The following is a 19,971-nucleotide window of genomic DNA, read 5'->3' on the forward strand; positions in this document are numbered from 1 at the left end:
CTTTGCTGTAGTATAAGAAGGAAGCATATTCCAATTAATCAGCAGAGCCACGAAGGGAAAGGGGAACAAAGGATGGAAGGTGGTGAGTAGGAGCCCATTCTTGGCTCTGCAAAGGGAGCATCAGAAGAGAGTTCTGTCTGATAACCGAGCATCCAAGCTGTGTTCATGCATATTAAAGAAAACCCTGCAGTCAGACTCACTGAGGAGAAAGGACAGAAGATAAATAGCTCAGTGGCCAAGGACAAGATTCTCTCATGCAAAGAGTGTTGACTCAGTCTACCAACCTGTTCTTGTAAGGCTGGTTCCATCCAGCCTAAAACCAGCTTTATCTGCTGCTGCCACCAGTGCTTGTGCAAAACTGCCGCTGGCAAAGATGGAGCCATCTGATGAGCTACCTACACTAGATCTATGACTAGAAAAGTTACGGTCCTCATCAGATGCAGAGCCCCATCCATTTACCATTGAACCTAAAAACAAATGTAGTCGTCTAGTGAGTGGTATATATTGCATAGCTCATCGGCTTGTACATACTATACTAATGAACAAGAGCCTGCACTCCTCCCTCGTCCTTGAGGTTAAATCGGGTTTCACCAAGACTTCTTTAGCCATGTGCAAGCATCATCCATGTTTTAAACGTTTCTAGTGCAGAAGAATGAAGCTCATTGAAGACATGTATCTGTTTTCAACACATGAGCAAAACATGTTCTGTATGATTCCATTCTTACATTGTTTAAATTGTTACACTATTATTTTCTAAAAGAGAATTGCTATGTATAGTTTAAGGCCTAGACTTCAGAGAAAAACGTTTTTACTGAAATAAATTATCGTGTGTTTAAAGTCAACTTAGCAAGAACTCAGTTGAACAAATAGTGTGAATATATTTTGAATTTAATGCAGACTAGTGATAATTTTCATGAAATCTACACTCGCATACTGCAGAAGGGCTAGAATTATTTCAAGAATTTAAAATAAAAATCTAATTACTCGGGAAATAACAAACACTAAAAATCAAAAATGTATAAATAATACCAGAGCAAATAGACTTAGAATATAACAAAATATTTATTTTTGAAAAGTTCTATTTTTTCAAAGCTTAGTGTGATTTCTTTGTTTTTCAATTACTTTAAGACCTCCAGTTGTCTCTTTAATACTAATCTTCATTTTAGAAAATTAATCATTATAAAGAATACCACTGATATTAACATGGATTTTTCTGCAAAGTGCAACATGGCCATAGAGGAAAAGAATCGCAGCTTTATGTGTAGAGAGCTGCAAAATATGATGCTACTGAGAAATAATGCTTATTCTTAATTTTTAGCAAGTCATTTACACTTTTATCCTTTTTTTCTTAGACCAAAGCACACTGAGACGATCTATTACTTAAAACAATTAAGTAAAACAATTACAATATATATTTAGGTTGTTGTACCATTAGTGTATGACACAATAAAAATACCAAGTGTTGCTTATCCCAAATTTTTAAAAAGAGAGGCACAAAGTACTTATAGGAAGCTAATTTAATATTCCCAAATAAAACAAACACATATTCACATAAAAGAGACTAAAGTTAAGTGCCATAGATTTTCTTCCCCCTTTACTCCAATATTTAAGAGACAGCAGTAGAGTTAGGAGTGTTGCCATGATCAAGCGTTTGTACTCTTAGTTCAGGTGCCAGGATACAATAACACGGGTTTATGCACTTTCAAAACAGAGAAAACAGACACTGGAGGGGTTAGAAGGATGAGAGAAGTTAAAAGGGTATTAAGCGTAGCAGAAAAAGAAAGAGTTTTGATTCTATTTGCCAAAAGCATGGAGATAGATACACTTTTTACTTTCCAAACAAATTCCCTTGACACAGGCCACACTGCAAGGAAGCCAAGATAACACCAGCAACTGAGCCTCCTCTGAGAGAACCATTTCTGAGTTAATAATCACAAGTCAAGGACCAACAGCCCAAAATGAAAGGAGAAATGATGCAATCAGCTTTGCAATATAATGCTACAGTAGAGAAGAAAAAATCAAAGTGATTCAGCCAGTGATCACAAAAGAATATGAAACCCTAGAACTGAGGATACTTTGGAAACATGGGAAAGCTCAGTTTTGGTCCCTTCTATGTCCTGTTTTCTGTATTTCTAAATGTCTGCTGAAATCTGCAAATAAATCTGTGCCGGCTATTTGAAACTCACTTTCCAAACAAGCATTTCCTTTTCTACATCTCCAGTTTCATTCCTAAGCTCCTCCTAACTGATTTCCTTCTGGTCCCGTCTATCTTCCTCCTTGTCATATGAATTACTTTTTCTGGAACATTTATCACATAATTCTGTCTTTCCATTCAAAGCCTTACCTAGTTTGCCAATACATTTAAACACTGACTGAGGTATTTGAGATTCTTCAATATCTAGCCCAGCCTACCTTTCCAGCCCCATTCCCTCTAATAGCCAGTTCAGTCCCATTGCCTCTCATTCCTTTGACACACAATAGACTTAGATTGTTACTAAGTCTATTGCCCAGTGCCTAACTTCAAAGTCCAAATCAATATCATCTCTTTTATCAACCTGACTCCACTTCATCTTCAACCTTGTCTTAGAGGGAATCAATTTCTCTACCTCTTGTGTTTTTCAAATAGTATGCATACGGTAGCGTATCATATCACTACAAACTAGCGTTTGTTGCACATATGTTTTCTCTTCCAGACAGTGGAACTCTGGAGATTAGGAACTATTTATTATTCATTTTAATACCTCATGTACAGGGACATTTCCCAGTAAAAATTCAATAAACATTGGCATAATGAATTAAATGCCTTCGATATTTTCATTATTCAGTATAAATTCTGCATGGGATACTATTCCATGTGTAATTTCCTAGCAATGGCCTTACTTTAGTTACAGAAAGAACATACTCATAATAACTCCCAGAAAATTTATTAAATAAGGAATATAAGGTCAGTCAACTCTTGTTGATTACTTGGACAATGGGGAAAGCAGTGATGTAATTAGTCCTTCATATGAGGATTTCCACATACAGATCTGCCAATTCCTAAACAAATCAACTATTTTCCGGCCTTTGGGTCTTTGCTCTGACCTTATCTCAATCATTACTGCTCCTTACTATTACTCAGAAATTCCAGTTATTCATGAAGTTTTCCCTGATGCTTTTTTCCCTTCCCTGGGAAGAGAGAGTAGCATGGATGAATGACATGGCTTCATGTGGGTGTTGGTCAATATAGAAAGATATTCTTTTTTCACCACTCTCTGTAAGAGCAAAGAAACTAGATAGATGACTTCAGAGTTGAAGCGATGTGTGCCACAGTGATTTGCCCATAATGGGCAACAGGAAACCTCATCACCACAAACTATAAAGAGGGGCAAGTGCCCTCAGCTTAATATAGTTGAGTTTGCCTTCAAAATGGAGGGCAAGAAGGCAGCAAACAGAAGGAAAAAAATGTTCTTTCCCTCTTTGTTCCTCTGTCTTCATGTTTGACAACCCATTCTCTCTATTTGAGATATGGAGTACTTATGATATATGGAATGGCTACATTTGTGGGAAATATTTTTAAAGAAAATTGGCAATACACCATGAATAAAAAAGTATATAACGTATATTAAATTTCTTCCGTAGTGTAAAATTGTTAAAATTTATTTAATGATTACTGATTTCACCTCTCTGTGGCTACCATTCTTTCTTTTTCTGTATATTTAAACATCAAAGATTGTCTGGAGATTTATGTAAACTACTACAAAAAAAAAAGACAATGATTATAAGAAAAGAAAAACATTGATTCATCAATTAGAAAGTAAGCCATTTCTGTGATAACTGGCTTTCTTTCATAAATGTAAACATAACCATGAAAGTTGAAACGAAAACTAGGTAAAACAGCGAAGGTAGAGAGTCTTCACAAATTACAAGCAATCCATACCAATTTGACATGTTATAGGCACAAAGATAATCAATACTATTTAAACATTTAATGAAAAATGAATTTGTGTAACATAGCCAGATTTATTTGTGTTTACATCTTCCATCTTTCCAAATTTCTCAGGTTTAAAAATTGCTGAAAGGCCAAAAAAAATCTCAAATGTATTCAAGCTGTTAAGGAAGAACATTAAGTTGTTGCAAAATGGTACTGAGCAGTAAAATACCATGATAAAGTGGCATCTTGCTGTATCTCCATTATATCTTCAGCACTAAAATTAATTTATGATCAGTCATCAATTCATTTACATGTCGTTTTATGCTAAATCCATCCTTGCTGATAGATGCTCATCCTTAGACCCATTAAGCTAGAGTAAAATGTATGCTTTATAATATGACCCTGCTAATTGTTGCATTACCATTTTTATGAGATACAAAAACTGGCTGTCCCCCATTTTTTCAGCCAATATTTAATCCAGGAACTCTTCCTATTAAGTGCAATCTGTCTAACTATCTGTTAAATAAAATCTTCAGCTCTAAGTGTCTTTGGACAAATCAATCCAAATATTGACCTCTGCCTAGATGTAGAAAAACATTTCTAATATTTAGAAGTTCTTTCACTCAAACATATTGAATACACAACAATTCACCTACATTCCTCAGAGAGAAAGGAATGTGTAATATAAAAGGGAAAGCAAAATAAGAAATTTAAAAAATCTCTTCCTTGCGACCTATGACACCTGCTAATTTGTTCTATTCAGATAAAAATTGAATATATGATATTCCACGTTTATCTGTTAAATTTTGAAATGTGTATTTAATTTCTTTTTAAATAAATCAGAGCTGTGGGGAATGTCTAAGAAAATTATTTAGTGATTTTTAGCATTACCTCTGAAATTTCCCTATTACAAAAATATTTTCCTTAAATTTTTGCAACAAAAGCAAGGCATCAGGTCATGCTTTTAAGTGGCCAATTCTTTAAAAGCTGTGTGGTCAAGTAAGGTGGTGAGGCTGCCAGGTTTTATTGTTTTCAAAATAATCTGCTTTGGGACTTCCAGCAAAAACCTCCAAAGACATAAAATACAGAAAATATAGAGCCCCGATTTCCTTTCAACCAGGGTATTTACGTGGGGTTCAGCAGTCAAGGAAACTTTTATTTGTTTCATTTAACAGCACTCACTCTCAGTCTTACTTTTTGTGATCACTGAGGCAGTTAGAACCTTGGCTCCATGTTCAGGACATTTTTCTCCTGCCCTCTCTCCTATTGCCTTCTGTTTTTGTTTTTTTTTTTCCTGTGCTGGAGTCATTAAATCCAGGAAACACTCACCCTTGACTCCCACCATGGAAGTCAAAGAAAAAAGTATTAAAGGTTTCCCCAAACCTGTTACCCAAAAGTGGTGGGTTTGGCATTTAGAAAGAAATATTACAAGCATATTCCTGAAGAATATTACAAGCATATTCCTGAACAAACAACCTGTAGGTTTACTTTCTAGGCAAAAAAGAGTGTGATGTGCTGTAATCAGAACATTTTTTGTACTTCATTACAACCAAGTAGGTTTAAACTGTAAGTATAAATTAAAATAAAATTATAAAAATGTGACTCCCTATAAAAAGTACTGAGAGTTGAATTTTGTTGGCATGAGTCATTATAACTGAATACAGAATGAAATATGAGAAAAACAAATAATGAAAGTTACATCTAAAAATTTAATATTTTTGATCTTGATTAAGTGTATAAGGGGTAAAAACGAATGTTTCCAGAGATAAAATAATGTGTTGTATTTGTATAAATATATATTTATTCATATATGTATACATGCACACGCACAGAAAGGGAGAGAGAAGAACAGACCAGGAGATCATTTTCCTCTTAAATATGCTAAATCCAAAGATGAGAAAACAGTTGAGCATTTCCAGAGCAGGGATCATGATAATTGGTCTTTGGAGTAAGGCTGATTGATTTTGAACATTCTTCTGCCACTTATCAGGTGGGTGATCTTAAAGAAAGTCTTTAAAACCCTCTGTGCCTCAATTTCCTTATCTATAAAATGAGAATAAAAATAGGGTTGTGACAATTAAATGAGTTAATACATGGTAAAACCTTAGAACAGGGATCAGCAAACTTCTCCTGCAAAGTGCCATATACTAAATATTTTAGGCTTTGCTGTCTGTCATTTATTTTTTCTTTTTGTTTGTTTCTTGTTTTCTTACAACCCTTTAAAAATGTAAGACGCATTCTTAGCTCACTAAGGCACTCATACAAAAAACAGGCAACTGTTTAGAAGAGTGCCTTGGGTGTACTAAGGGCTATATATGTGCAAGTTGTTGTTGCTGTTGTTATTATTACTATTATTACCAAATCTAAATTCCTAGCCAAGTGGTTGGAAGGAATAGACTTTCAATAAATATTTGTTGTGGAAATCAATAAATAACAGATTTTCAAATACATTTTCCACACCTGAATGTTATGGACTGAATGTTGACATCCCCCTAAAATTCATATGTTGAAGCTCTAACCCGTAACGTTATGGTATTTTGAGGTGGAGCTTTTGGGAGGTAATTAGGTTTAGATGAGGTCATGGTGAGGTCATGAGGGTGGGATTAGGGACCTTATAAAAAGAGATCAGAGAGCTTGCTCTCCTTCTCTGCCATGTGAAGACACAGTGCGAAGATGGCTCCCTGTAAGCCAAGAAGAGGGCTCTCGCCAGAAACCCACTCTGCCCACACCTTGACCTTGGACTTGCCAGCTTTCCACTGTTTGTTGTTTAAGCCACCTAGTCTATGATATTTTGTTATAACTACCCAACCAGACTAAGACACTGAGATTATGGGTTATAGAATTACTGATATTTTCCTCTCTTCTTGGCCTTTTCCATTCATGAAGCATTATTTCAAAAAATTTAAAGTCCCTCATAAATTACTTAGTTGTTCAGAAAACATTTGAAAATAATATACTTATTTCTTTACAAAAATAGGCTCTGTACCTTGTTAACTGCTGATATTCCTGAATGTGGCAGCTGTTGGAATGCAACATATTTCAGAAGTAAAATTCTAAATAATTTTATATACAGTCTTATTAGCCCATCTTTGTGTTATCGCTGGGCTTTCGTTCTGGTTGGCTTTAGAGTTTCAAGGACTGGAACATACTGTTAGTTCTATTTCATAAAAAATGGTCATTAGTTTCATGAAAATGAAAATAGAGAATTCAGATGAAAGTGATGACTAATTTACTCACACCACACACAAATTTAGAATTCAAAGTAATTTACGGAAAAATCAGAATCCTCTCCGTGGGCACTTACCATCTTAAAAACATACAAAGCCAATGGAAATAGCCTCTGTTTTAATGCCCACCTCATTTAGCACCATTAAACTAGCCTTGAGTGTCTGAAGAAAACATAAACACGTTAGAGCAATGTTCATTAGCATGTTGGTTTCTGTAGCATTTGATCCATATACACATGCATTTCAGGGCCACCCCCAGGTACACATACCCCCAGGTACACCCCCAGGTACACCCCCAGGTACACATACATGTAGTAGAGCACACGTGCTCTACTACACCCAACATCCTATATATGCTCACATACACACTCCTACGCACACTCACACACACACACCTTACACATAATCACAAACCCAGGCTATACTTTCAGACACGCACACACACTCCCTACACACACATCCTTTTTTCTGAAAAACTATATTTACTTTTATTTTTAACTTTTATTTACTTTAAATTACACTTACACCCTAGAAAGCAAATTAAATCTTTGATCATACCTTCCCCACAAAGTTATTGTAAATAAAAAAACAAAAAACAAAAAAAAAGAAAAATGTTTCCTGCTTGGCTACTTCGGTGTAGAGTGCAACTTCTTTTACTAACTAAGGAGAGATATTATTCATAGGATAAATTCATTGTGCAATGCATACCTAAACACCTTGAGGTTTTTATATATGGCAGTAATTAAGCACCGAATTCAAGTAGGAAAACTGACTTTTTCTTACCAATAAAAGCTTCATTTGGAATGAACATTATACCAGCTACAAGGAGAAATTCAGATTGTCTTTAACCGCAGTCATATCAAACAGTGAAACATGTTATTAACAGGTGAGCATGTAAAAGTTCAAAATGGCCTTCTCCTGATTTATAGACATATTTATCATCTTTGACATTATAATATTTAAGAAAAGAACTACATAGGCTGTGGGTGACTTTTATCATTGCAATTTTTACTGCATTCCTAATAGAAAAGAGTTCAGTATCAGCAGTGAGACATGCAAAACTATGCAGATTTTACCCTGAAGGAGATTATATTAGAAATTCAGGCAAAGGGGCTTAACATAATAGTGCAGTAATAAGTTAGCTCTCTGCATTCAAAGATTTAAACTTTTGCTCTGCCACCTTCAGTTGGATCTGGATTTCAAATCACAGTAGTATATCTGCAGTTCTTAAATCTTAATTAGCTCGGCAAGCAGCCCCCAGGTAAAAAGAAAACCTGAAAAGTGTAGGCTTGTGCATGACATTGTGTAATTCAGGAAGTCGTGCAGAGGAAACATGTAGGTACTCATGCTTCTCCATCACTGTCATAAAGGAGTTTCCATCAGTGTTTTTGAATTGTAACACACAGTGTGAAATGTGTGCAAATTAAGAAGCTGTTGGAGGAAAAATGAATTAAGTGGGACTGTGGTAAAATGCACTCCTAGAATGAAGAGTGTCATGAAGGTAAATGTAGAAATGGGTGGTATACAGAGAAGACTCAAGGATAGGACATGCATGGGCAACACATTTGTAGCAGTTATGTCTTCATAGTCATGTAAGGGGCATTTGCGTGTGTGTATCAAAGAACGGATACCTACTTGAATAGAAAGACTGAATTTTTACTTTTCTCCACAGTCATTGTGTACACATTAGGATTTAAGTTTTTTAAAATACAATTTGCTAAATTTAAATCCTTGGAAATAGGTGGCAATCCTGGGATCATCCTAGGAGGATACCAGTTGCAGCCTTTCACTTGGTGAAGGAGGCCAGAGGAAGTCAAAGGGGTAAACAGCAAAAATAACTATTTCTTGGGAGAGGAGCAATTATTGGATCAACAATATGAAATGCATAAATATATGGTTTATCTCGCTATACACTTTCTCCACTCTAAAAATAATACCTTGTGCAACCTTAGAGAGCCTTATTCTGAAGAGTTGCTTATTTTCATCAGTGAATGATTTTACAGAGTGAAATATCAAGAAGCGTTTTAAGATTGCATTCACTTTGTATGTTGCTCCTGATATACAAAATATATCATTTCTAAAAGTCAAGGTTTTTTATGTAATAGACTTGGTTCCCCAGTAGAGTGAACTTTTCATGAAAGCCCTGGATATAACTGAGTTTTCTTTCATGTCTTTAAAGCTTTTTAAAATTCATGAATTTTTCTTATCATTTTTTCAGCAAAGCAAAAGTATTTCCAAATCCTTTTTGAATTTTGTGTTTAATATTAACACATTAAAAATGTTACAGAAACAGATGGAGTGGAATAAATCTTACAAAAGAAAGTATTTGACTTTCGATGCATTTTAATATTACAAATGGGTCACTTATTCCTATTAAATCAGTTCCATTACCTGTCACAGAGCTGTCTAGATTGTCCGTACTGGATCCGGGCGTCTGTTCTAGTGCTCTCAGGGGCCTGGGGATTTCTAAAGCTTCCTCTTCATCATCAGCATCATCATCTGGAACATCTGTTTCCAAATCGGAAATCAAAGCTCCGGACATGTAACCTAATGGTGGAACCGGGGGCTGCGGAGGTTGATTATTGCTTTGAACATGCCTAGGATTCACAAGGGAAGGAAAAAAAAAAAGCACTGGTTAGCATTCCACAAAATTGTAATTAGAATGAAACAGCCTGCTGTGGTAACTAATTTTGTTTTCTTGCTTTCCTTTAACTAATTCTGGAGCTTACTATGCTTTCTTACATTTCAGCAGAGACAATGGTCTACGTATACATGACTTGCCAAAACAGTAACAACAGTATAGACTATTACACTCTTCTATGGGTATTTACGGGACGATACACAGAGGAAAACGAATACAGACCCAGCATTTTTGTGCAAATAAATCACCCAAAGGAGAACAGGAATATTCATCACACATATCTATTTAAAGCTGATTTTTTTTTTGGTCCAAAAAGAATACAATTACATTCCCAGTTTTGTGTCAAAGTTCTACTCAGCCTGTGTAACCCACATCACCTGCTGGCCCTTATGAAGAAAAGATGTCACATGAAAATCTAATACCAACACCTTCTCCCTCCAACCATGGCCCATTTGCTGCCCTACGAGGCTTTCCTCCTGCACAATCCCCCAGGAATCAGGCTGGGTGATTGTTTCCACTTCAACGAGTTTAGGTTAAACTGGGGAGGAATGGCTACTTTGTGCTCTAGCTAATATTTTTGCATCTGTCTTAGCCACCCAAGTCTTAAACACCTCAAAGGCAGAAAAGATTCATCTCAGCACTCTGTGTTTAGAACAGTAGGTGTGCCAAATAAACCAGTTGCAATGAAGGAGTAACTCTAATTGCAACCTTGGGAAGTAGATAGAACTGGCATTATCACCTCTCTTTCAGAATTTTTTAAAGGGAGGTTCAAATTTAAGTGACTTAAGTTTCAAATAACATGGCTAGTAAAATGCAGAGCTGGACACTAGAATCCAGTCAGCTCTTTTTGTGACTACTTAGGAGTTTTTTCTAAACCATAAAATGCTGAAGGAAAGTAAGTCTGTTATTTGTTACTGTCATTAAAGAGGGAATATAGCATGTTTTGACACATTTGTCTTTTTTTTTTTTTTTGCCTTGATACAAAATACTTAAAAGACCACTGGATTTAAGGGCGATTTATGCATTTTTATGGTTAGTTTTTGAATTAAAGATACAAGATTATTTTTCATTAATATTTGCATTTATGGGGAAAATATTTCATTTTTTCCAGAATTTGTTTAATATTCTTCTCCCAACTGCATTCTTGAACTTGTAAGTAACTCCAATATTAACAAGATTCTAGATCTTTTAATGTTAAAAAACCTAAGATATTAGTTCTGGAAGCTACTTCAATATCATTAGGCCCACATCTTTAATTTAATAGTTAAAGCATTTGAGGTCCCATTTATTATCTGGCATTCATCACAGCTCATTCATTGGGAAGTCAGGAAGTTTCCTAACTAATAATTTCACAGAAAATCTTGAGTGTTGACGGTAACATCTTGCTCTAAGTGTAACCTCAAATTCTGTTTGTGAAGCGGGGATGGATTAAGTCAAGTCATGAGCAAGAGAATATAAAGTGATATTTATATACATGAGCCATTCTTGTCTAATAATTTGCACTTTGGTCCTGAGAAGGACTGAACAGACCAACACTCTAGTCCTACAGCACTGCTGACAAGACACCTCTTGTTGGAACCAAGACACACTGAGTGGTGAAAGTGTATTCCTTGAATTTGGGAGAATTAGGAGATGAACAGGAAAAGGGTACATAACATTTTTAAGTATCTTCTAGTGACAGGCGCTGTGTTCTGCACTTCATGGGTCAATATGAACAGAATCCCTGGAGGTGAAGTCTGGAATTATTATTTTTAAATACTCCTCCTGTGATGTCGATGTGCAGCCCAAATGGGCTGGCACTGCCATCCTAGTAGGGCAAGGTCCTGTGTGAGCACATGAAGACTCATACCTCCTACACAGGGCGTCAGCATGGCATTCTGGAGGACTGTTGGACTGAACAGAAGCACACTCAGAGAGAGAAGCGGGGTGTGCTCTGTGGGTACTTGGGGCAGGTGGGCATGAACTAGTTTGTTCACTCATTCAGCAAGTGTCTATGGAGCTCTCACTAAGTGGGGCTCTAAGAGTGGAAAGACAACAATAAACAACTCAGGTGAAAACCCAAGCCCTCTGAGTAATAACAGCTATAACGTGGCTAGATAATTTACTAAGTACTATACAAGTGTAGACTCATTTAATTCTCCCAAAAACAATGGTGTGAAATAAAGAATTTGACCTTTCCCAAAGAGAAGTTAGACTTTTGCCTTGTACTCCTGAGAGGTAATCTCTAAGCTCTAGAACATCCTGTCTGATAAAATGTCTTTACTTGGAGGCCAGAGGCTCCTCCAGAAAGTCTGACTATATGATTTATGGAGGGAACTTGGAGGCACAGGCTATCAGCTCACCTTCTGGAGGGGCCATAGACCCTGTTCAGCCATGCAGATAGTCAACCACATCTATGGGACAGACCCCCCAATAAAGACTCTGAAGCTCAAGGCTCATGTAAGTTTCCCTGGTTGACCCATATTGTCACACTGCGTTGCTGAGAAATTATGCTTTTCACTACTCCACTGGGAGAGGACAAATGGAAGATCCGTCTTTGGAATTTCCTAGCCTTTCTCCCACGCATTTCTTCTCTTGGCTGATTTTAATCTGTATCTTTTCACTATAATAAGCTATAACTTCAAGTATAATAGCTTTCAGTGAGTCCTGTGGCTCCTTCTAGCAATTCTTGAACCTGGGGGTAGTCTTGGGGACTCTCCAAGTCTTGGGGGGACTGCCCTCTCACTTTGTAGATGAGTCAATTCCTATTACCATTCTCATTTTACAAATGGGGAACTGAAGCACAGAAGTGTTAAGCGAGTTGCCCGTTGTCATACAGCTAGCAAGGAGTGGCAGTGGCAGTGGTCCAGCCTTGGCTGACCCTAGTCAAATCCCAGTCCAAGCAATCAGAATATCTGGGGTTGGGGCCTATGCATCCAGGTTATCCAGAAGATTCCAAAACGCAGGCAGCGTTGAGAACCTCCAAGCTAGGATCTGTGCTTTAAAGGACTAATATGCAGGGCTTCATTTAATTAACTTGAAGGAAATCCTCTGGCTCTTAAAGCAGCTGGCTTCAACTTCAGTAGTTGTATTTTATAAAGCAGACTGATGCAAAATAATACTGTTTAACAGTAAGATGTCTTTGACCTTTGAAAAAAACCCTGATGATTGAGAAAATGTTCAAGAACCTCTGGTTCTAAAAAAAGAACCTATGTTTGTAATAAGCTTTGAATGATATTCCTGGTTTGAGTGTCTCTTTGCATATTTAGTTGTATTTTTAAAACACATAGTTCATTAACACTGAGAATAAGACATCTCATTATCAGCTTATCCCAGTAGCTAAAACTACCAAAAAAAGAAGCTAAGGCTCTTTCATAAAACTTTAACTTCAAGCACAGGACGTAAATCAACATAAGATAATCAGAGGTATGTTACTGAGATTTCATTTTCAGGAGTCAAACTTATATGTTACTGTTTGGGAGAAGGGAGAGCAAATAAGAAAAAATAACTGCACAGAATTGTGAGAGTTGGTTCCACTTGTATTCCTGTCATATTTTTCACAGGATACATCAGCAGACTGCCATCTATACCTTATGTAAGTTTATGAATCCATGAGAAAAAAAGGAATTTGGGATTTGTAATTTATTCTAGAGGCTTTTTTTTTTTTTGGATGCATTTACTGTTACTAACATTGTTGTTCTTTTCTGTCTCATTTAGTTCAGCCCAAAGAAGGTCTTTTAATAACTGACACTGACCATATGTGATTTGCAGAAGCTTACATTTACATATTCACAACCACATACAGAATTAATCACAGGCACTTTGAAGAATCTAAAAAGAGTCCTTCATTATGGTGTCGGAAGTGAGTTCAAGGATAAGCTAATTGAAGCTAAACTGTAAATTAGAAAAGATTCTGGCGTAGCCAAAAGTACTTGAGCCTGAAATTCAGTAGATCTGAATTCTTGCTCCAGTTCACTCTAATTAGTTGTGTGACTTTGGTCAAATCATTTAACATTTCTTCAGTCAATTTCCTTATCTGGATGATGAAGGAGTTGTACAAAAGCATTTCTAACCCCAGCTGTAGAGTTCAGTGAGACTCTCTTGTGAATTTAATGTGAAAGAACCTTTCCTCTATCCATGTGTTGAAAGCATGGGTCCCCTGACCTCATGAGGATATTTACCATGTTTGCTTTGCTATGTCAAACTGATAGGCCCTTGTCAACTCATCCAGGTGAGCCTGCAGCATGGGCTGCATCTCTTCCCGTGGGGAGGGAGTTAGAGTTGCAGTGGACTGCTGTCCAAAGGAAATAGCAGGGGAAGAAGCCACGCCTCGGACAGGAGGTGTTGGGACACGATCATCATCTTCTTCGAGTTCATCTTCCATACCCTGGTGTAAATAAGTTTGTACTGGTAATGGTGGGCACCAGCTATCACTGTCATAGCTGAAATTAAATGAGGAAAAAAAGCACATTAACACTTAGGCACACACACACACACACACACACAGTTACACTGGCAATGAATGGCAACCACAATGGCATCTAAAATGTTCTCCCAGTTTATTTCCTCCTGATTTCCAGTTGTTGGCACTATTATAGTAAATCATCTGGCTGTTATCTAATTTCTAATCATAAGTACATCGGTTATCTCAAGATCTCAATTTATTCTTAAAAGATCTTATTAGCTAATTGTTACCCCGACAGTTACAAAAGGCAATAACTTCCCAACGAAGTTACTCATGTGGAAAAACCAAATTGCCAATTAAAGACAATTAATGAATTTAGTGCTTGTAGATTTAACTACTTTCTTCTCTTGTTCATCCTTGTGCACCAACAGAATATGCCAATATTCATCTAAGAAGTGTTTGATAATTTTATTTACTCTTAATCTAGATCTATGCCAACCTTTCATTCCATACGACATGTCAATCATTAAGATTTTGTGCTACAAAATGTATTCAATAGCCTTTCAACTGTCTTAATTTTCTTAATTTTTTTCATTAGAAACTGATGTCTCCTTGTATCTCAACATCTCAAATCTATAGAAACAGAAGTTTAAAACCTAATCCTATAAAATATATATTAAAAAGAAAAATAACAATTTTAAAAACAGCATGTTTTAGGGATTCTGTTTAGGAAACATAGAAAATTAACCCAAAATGTTTTAATTGTGACACAAAATCAGTAGCATTTTTATTTACACCTTCTCTGTAGTGCTATTATTTTCTTAAATCAAATAGATCCTAATGTACTTTTAAAAGGAGACTTAAGGATAAGATAAGCAGTATTATTAGATGTAACTGTCCTATAAATTCAACGTCTTAAATATCCCCCAAGTCTTTATTCTACACTTCACCTCTACTCCCAGGATCACAGATCAATCTCCTTCTGATGTGAACCAGCCCATTAGCTTCCCTAGTCTCTTGGAATGTCATCATCATCCCTTCTATATCTTCCACAGGCAATCGGATTATATTTCTAAAATCTTCATTCACATCACACCTATGCTTAAATTATTAGTGATATTGCTAATGTAAGAAAAAGTTCAAACCCATTAGCAAGGACTAAAAGATCCTTCCCCATCTCATCAGCCTATTATTCTAGCTTAATTTCCCATTATTTCCCCAACACCAGCCTACTCTATGTTTTTTTAAATCTCTGGGTCTGTATATGACTACTCTCAAATCATGTGACTGTGAGCTTCTGCTTCTCCTTCAAGGTTCAAGTCAAATGTCCTCAGTTTTGTGAGCCTTCTCTGCTCCCACCATATGGAACTGATTACAACTCCATAATACTTATACGGTGCACTCCCCATGTTATACTGGAATTATGTATCTCACGTCTCTTTTTCCCCACTATTCTATGAGCTACTTAACTCGAGAACTCTGTAATTCTCCACTTTGCATTTTCAGCACCTATTACAGTATCTAGCATATACAAGGTTTTTTTTTAAAGAAACTGAAAATAGAACGAATATCACAAATATATATATATCTAGTCTTGATGTCCTTTACAAAACACTAATTTGTAAATGTCCAGATGATTCTTGAATAGTTTTACTTGAGTGTCTTTCCACTTATCCTGTTTAAAAATGAATCTGTCAAAAAGCTATACATGGATATTTATAGCAGCTTTGTTTATAATTAGTGAAACTTCGAAGCAACAAAGATGTCTTTCAGTAGGTGAATGAGTAAATAACTCGTGGCGTATCCAGATAATGGAATATTATTCAGTGCTAAAAAGAAATGCACTATCAAGCCATGATAAGACATGGAGGAATCTTAAACGCATATTACCCAAGTGAAAGAAGCCAACCTGAAAAGGCTACATACTGTATGATTCCAACTACATGACATTTTGGAAAAGGCAAAACTATGAAGACAGTAAAAAGATCAGTGGTTGCCAGAGGTTAAGGGGAGGGAGGGATGAACAGACTGAGCACAGAGGGTTTTTACAACAGTGAAACTACTCTGGATGATACTACAATGGTGGATACATGTCATTATACACTCATCCAATTTTTCTTTGTACATCTGCACACAGAATGTACGACACCAAGAGTGAACCCTAAAGTAAACCATGAATGTTGGGTGATAATTATGTGGCAATGTAGTTTCATCAGTTTAACAAATGTACCATTCTGGTGGGAGATGTTGATAGTGACAGAGGCTATGCATGTGTGGAGGCATCGGAAATTGGGAAATTACGTATTTTTTTGCTCAGTTTTGCTGTTAACCTAAAACAGATCTAAAAAAATAAAGTCTATTTAAAACTCCTGAATTTATCATCCTTTGATTTGACAATCATGTGTCAGGTAACTGGATCTTTTTATAGATCATAAAATCCAGTGGGGCAGACTGATATGAAGCAAATAATCAAAGATACCAGGTATTATAGGAATAAAGCAGGGAGGTTGAAATTAGTTTGGGGCTTGGGTGAGGCTCTGCCGACCACTGGAAAAGGGGATATTCTAGGTAACACATGAGGGGGCCCAGAGGAAGAGAAAACATAAAGTATTTGAAGAACTCAGCTTTCTAACTGGTAAGAGCTGGCAAATAAAGAAGGTTGGTTATAGATGAGGCAGGAGAGGTGACTATGTGCTAGATCATGAAGGGCTTCATCAGCCCCAAGAAAGAGTTTGGAATTTTGCCTGTGGGTGATGGATAGTCAGAGGTTTTATACAGAGTGTGATGACATCTTTGGCTGTTCAATTTTCATATCTTGTTGAGGGTACCTGAATAATCTTCTACCTCAATGAGTTGCAAACTGAAGACTTTGTTTCAGAAGCTCTGTATAATCTGATAGGAATATCTCTTCTGAAATGTCTTTTACATTTTAGTATCAGGCACACTTTAGTGTGTTACAAATAACCACTTTTATATACTAGAAAATATTAACGGTTAAACTTGTATTCCCATTTCTTGACTATATACGTACCAGTATGACCCGAAAAAAGATATTGCTCTAAAACGATGGCATTTTTAATGTTTTTTATGTTGGAGATCACAGTTAGATTTCATTCGAAGATAAGAGTCTGTGGTGTAAAAGGTTCATAAACCACTATCCCAGTTGGATTTATTGCTTTTAATTTTCCCCATCTTCTAATCAATCTTGCACATCACTTACACTTTCTGTCTATGAAAACATCAGAACTCTTGGAATAAAACATTCACTTCACTTTACTCTGTTCTGTCCATTAAATGTGTCAAAGCCTCAACCTACCTTTTCAGATGTTTTCTCCAGTTTCTCAACAAGAATCTCCTGCTCAAAAGAAATTGGTTTGTTTCCTCCTTTCTTTGTACTTTTCCATCTTGGTGCATTAGTTTAAAGAATTCAACTTATTTCAAATAAGCTAGACTCCTCCAATTTCACCTAGCTTACTCTTACAAATCCTTCAAGTTACAGGCTAAATCCCATATCTTTTATAAAGATTTCCCTGATGAGGCCAAGTAGCACTGACATATTACTCTTCTGAACTTGCACTGATAATATTTTTGCACATTTACTTGAAAATTGATTATACACTGTCTTCTGCCATTTCCAATGTTGATTTCTGTAACTGTTGTCCAATTTATTTTAGTATTTAACCTTTCACATGTTAATAGTATTTTTTCCTCAAGTGGATTTAAGCTACATTAACATAATGACATTGAACTATTCCTGTTTGGCCACATTTGACGTAATACCTTAAAAATAGTACATGATGATAAGCATATTTATTGATTTGAAATGAAAACTCACAAACTGCTTCATTATTAAGAATGCTTAGGTTTCTTTTCTTAACTTACTTAACTTTAAATGCTATATTATTAAGTCAAACAAAAATATGTATAAGTAGCCTAATTTTTTTAAAAAACTGCCCATTTTCAATATGGAATATGCATCTTGTTATACTTCATCAATAGTTTAAATTTATTTCATAAAACTTGTTACAAAATAGCACAATTTTATTCTATAAAGTAGTATATGTACTTTCCTTGCTTACATAGACTATTGTCAGGGATGTCTTACCTTTGAACAAAGAAAGAACATTTATATATTCAATCTTTCAAATGGAAGTAGGCAATTATCTCCTAAAATTTCCCTACTTCATAAGTAGTAAACTATTCTTACTTCAAATAATTTAAAGGGAACACACACATGGAATGAAAATACATACAGAACATAAGAAAAGGAGTAAGTAATGGTACATATATCATGTGTTAAGGTAACATAAAAAATTGTAATTAGTTTTACTCAACTCATTTTTTTTATTATTCAAACACCATCAGGCAAAGGAGAGTCTACCATATAAATATGAGTTTTAACATTATACAATTACATTGCATAATGTACTAAATGACTAAAGAAATATTCTAATTGCTATTCCATTTAACTAGAATGGGTGTTTATCATCAATTCTTCCAAGTCTTTTCTACAAAGATAATCTGGAACAGAAGTGAGCAAACTCTGTCCCCCTGTGGAACATAAGCAGAACTAAGAAAAATCCACGGATTCATCTCAGTCGTTTGTGCAAGAAGTGGAAAATAGAGAGGGGGGGATAAAAGAAAGTCTAGGCGAAGAACATGAGAGAACAGGTTAAAGAAATTTGGGATATGGTGCAAATCATACGATGGGGAGAACTGTGCATCACCTCTGAGGTATTCATGTCTTAATTCATTCCAGAACAACAGATACTTAGGTTTTGTGCAGTTTCTGAAGAAGGGCAAGAAAGTAATAGATGACTCTATGAATGTTATGAAAAGCATAGTTCTGGTTTTAGCGTTTCCTTCATATTTACAGATGTATATCTTATTTGAGTGATGAAAATTCAACTTTTTCTTGTAGTAACCTAAAAAAGACTACAAAAATGATTCTAAAACCAATCCAAAGGTCTTTTGGCCAACCTTTCCTAGAGAAGCTTTTGTTCTTTGACTTTTACTGTCAGTGAAATATGAGGCATCATATTATCTGTCTTGCCTGGTGAATAATGAGCAGATGACAAATCAATGTTGCATGTGAACTAACTTGTGAAAGGCCAGATACAAACACCAAACTACTAATAAAAATACAATAAAGTTCAACAACCACGAAAGCCTGCCAATTTCTAATTGCAATAGCAAAACAAAGCATTAGTTTTCTATTGAATTACTACTGAATTCTTCCTAGCATCATATGATTAGATTAAAATACATTATATTTATAGCTAAGAACAAACATTTTGATACATTTTTGTCTAGCTGAGAGAGGCATATTGATGAGAGAGAACATTTACCATTGTTGATATAGTACTGAATTAACAAATCATTGTCTATTAGGACAATGATTTGATAACTTTTGATATTTAGTATTGTGGGGGGAAAATGGCTCAAGAAAGGTTAAGAAAGAAAATTGATGATATCTAAGCTCTTAGAAACAATATTAAACATTGTAATAAAAAGCAAAAGACAATCTTTTCAAGATTTTGATTATTCTGGGCTAGATACATTTCTAAAATCTATCCCTCTCTCTCCATCCTGCTGCCATTGCCTTATTTTATTCTCTTATCATTTTCATGGTATTGGTCATTCTGCTGCAATATCCCATACATTATCTACCTGCCTTAGCCTCATGTCCTCCAATCCATCTTCTATACCCAAAGATCAGAATTCCTGTAAGACATACAAGACTTCACAACTGGCCTCACGACACCTTCTCAAATTATCTTCTATCCTGTCCATGTTTCAAGCTCAA

The 19,971-nt window shown here is 35.7% G+C and overlaps 1 protein-coding gene across 1 annotated transcript in view; it reads right to left on the minus strand.

Annotated features, from left to right (window-relative positions):
- The window catches only part of ROBO2 (roundabout guidance receptor 2), a 573,165-nt gene that overhangs the window by 12,779 nt on the left and 540,415 nt on the right, over nucleotides 1–19,971 (minus strand). The window contains exons 23-24 of the mRNA XM_007164107.2: nucleotides 13,942–14,202; nucleotides 9,532–9,737 (exon numbers count right to left, since the gene is read on the minus strand). Of these exons, the coding sequence (XP_007164169.1) occupies nucleotides 9,532–9,737; nucleotides 13,942–14,202 (467 nt within the window). The remainder of the gene's footprint in view (nucleotides 1–9,531; nucleotides 9,738–13,941; nucleotides 14,203–19,971) is intronic.

This window comes from Balaenoptera acutorostrata, chromosome 4 (genome assembly GCF_949987535.1).
Source record: "Balaenoptera acutorostrata chromosome 4, mBalAcu1.1, whole genome shotgun sequence".
In the NCBI taxonomy this organism is placed as follows: domain Eukaryota; kingdom Metazoa; phylum Chordata; class Mammalia; order Artiodactyla; family Balaenopteridae; genus Balaenoptera; species Balaenoptera acutorostrata.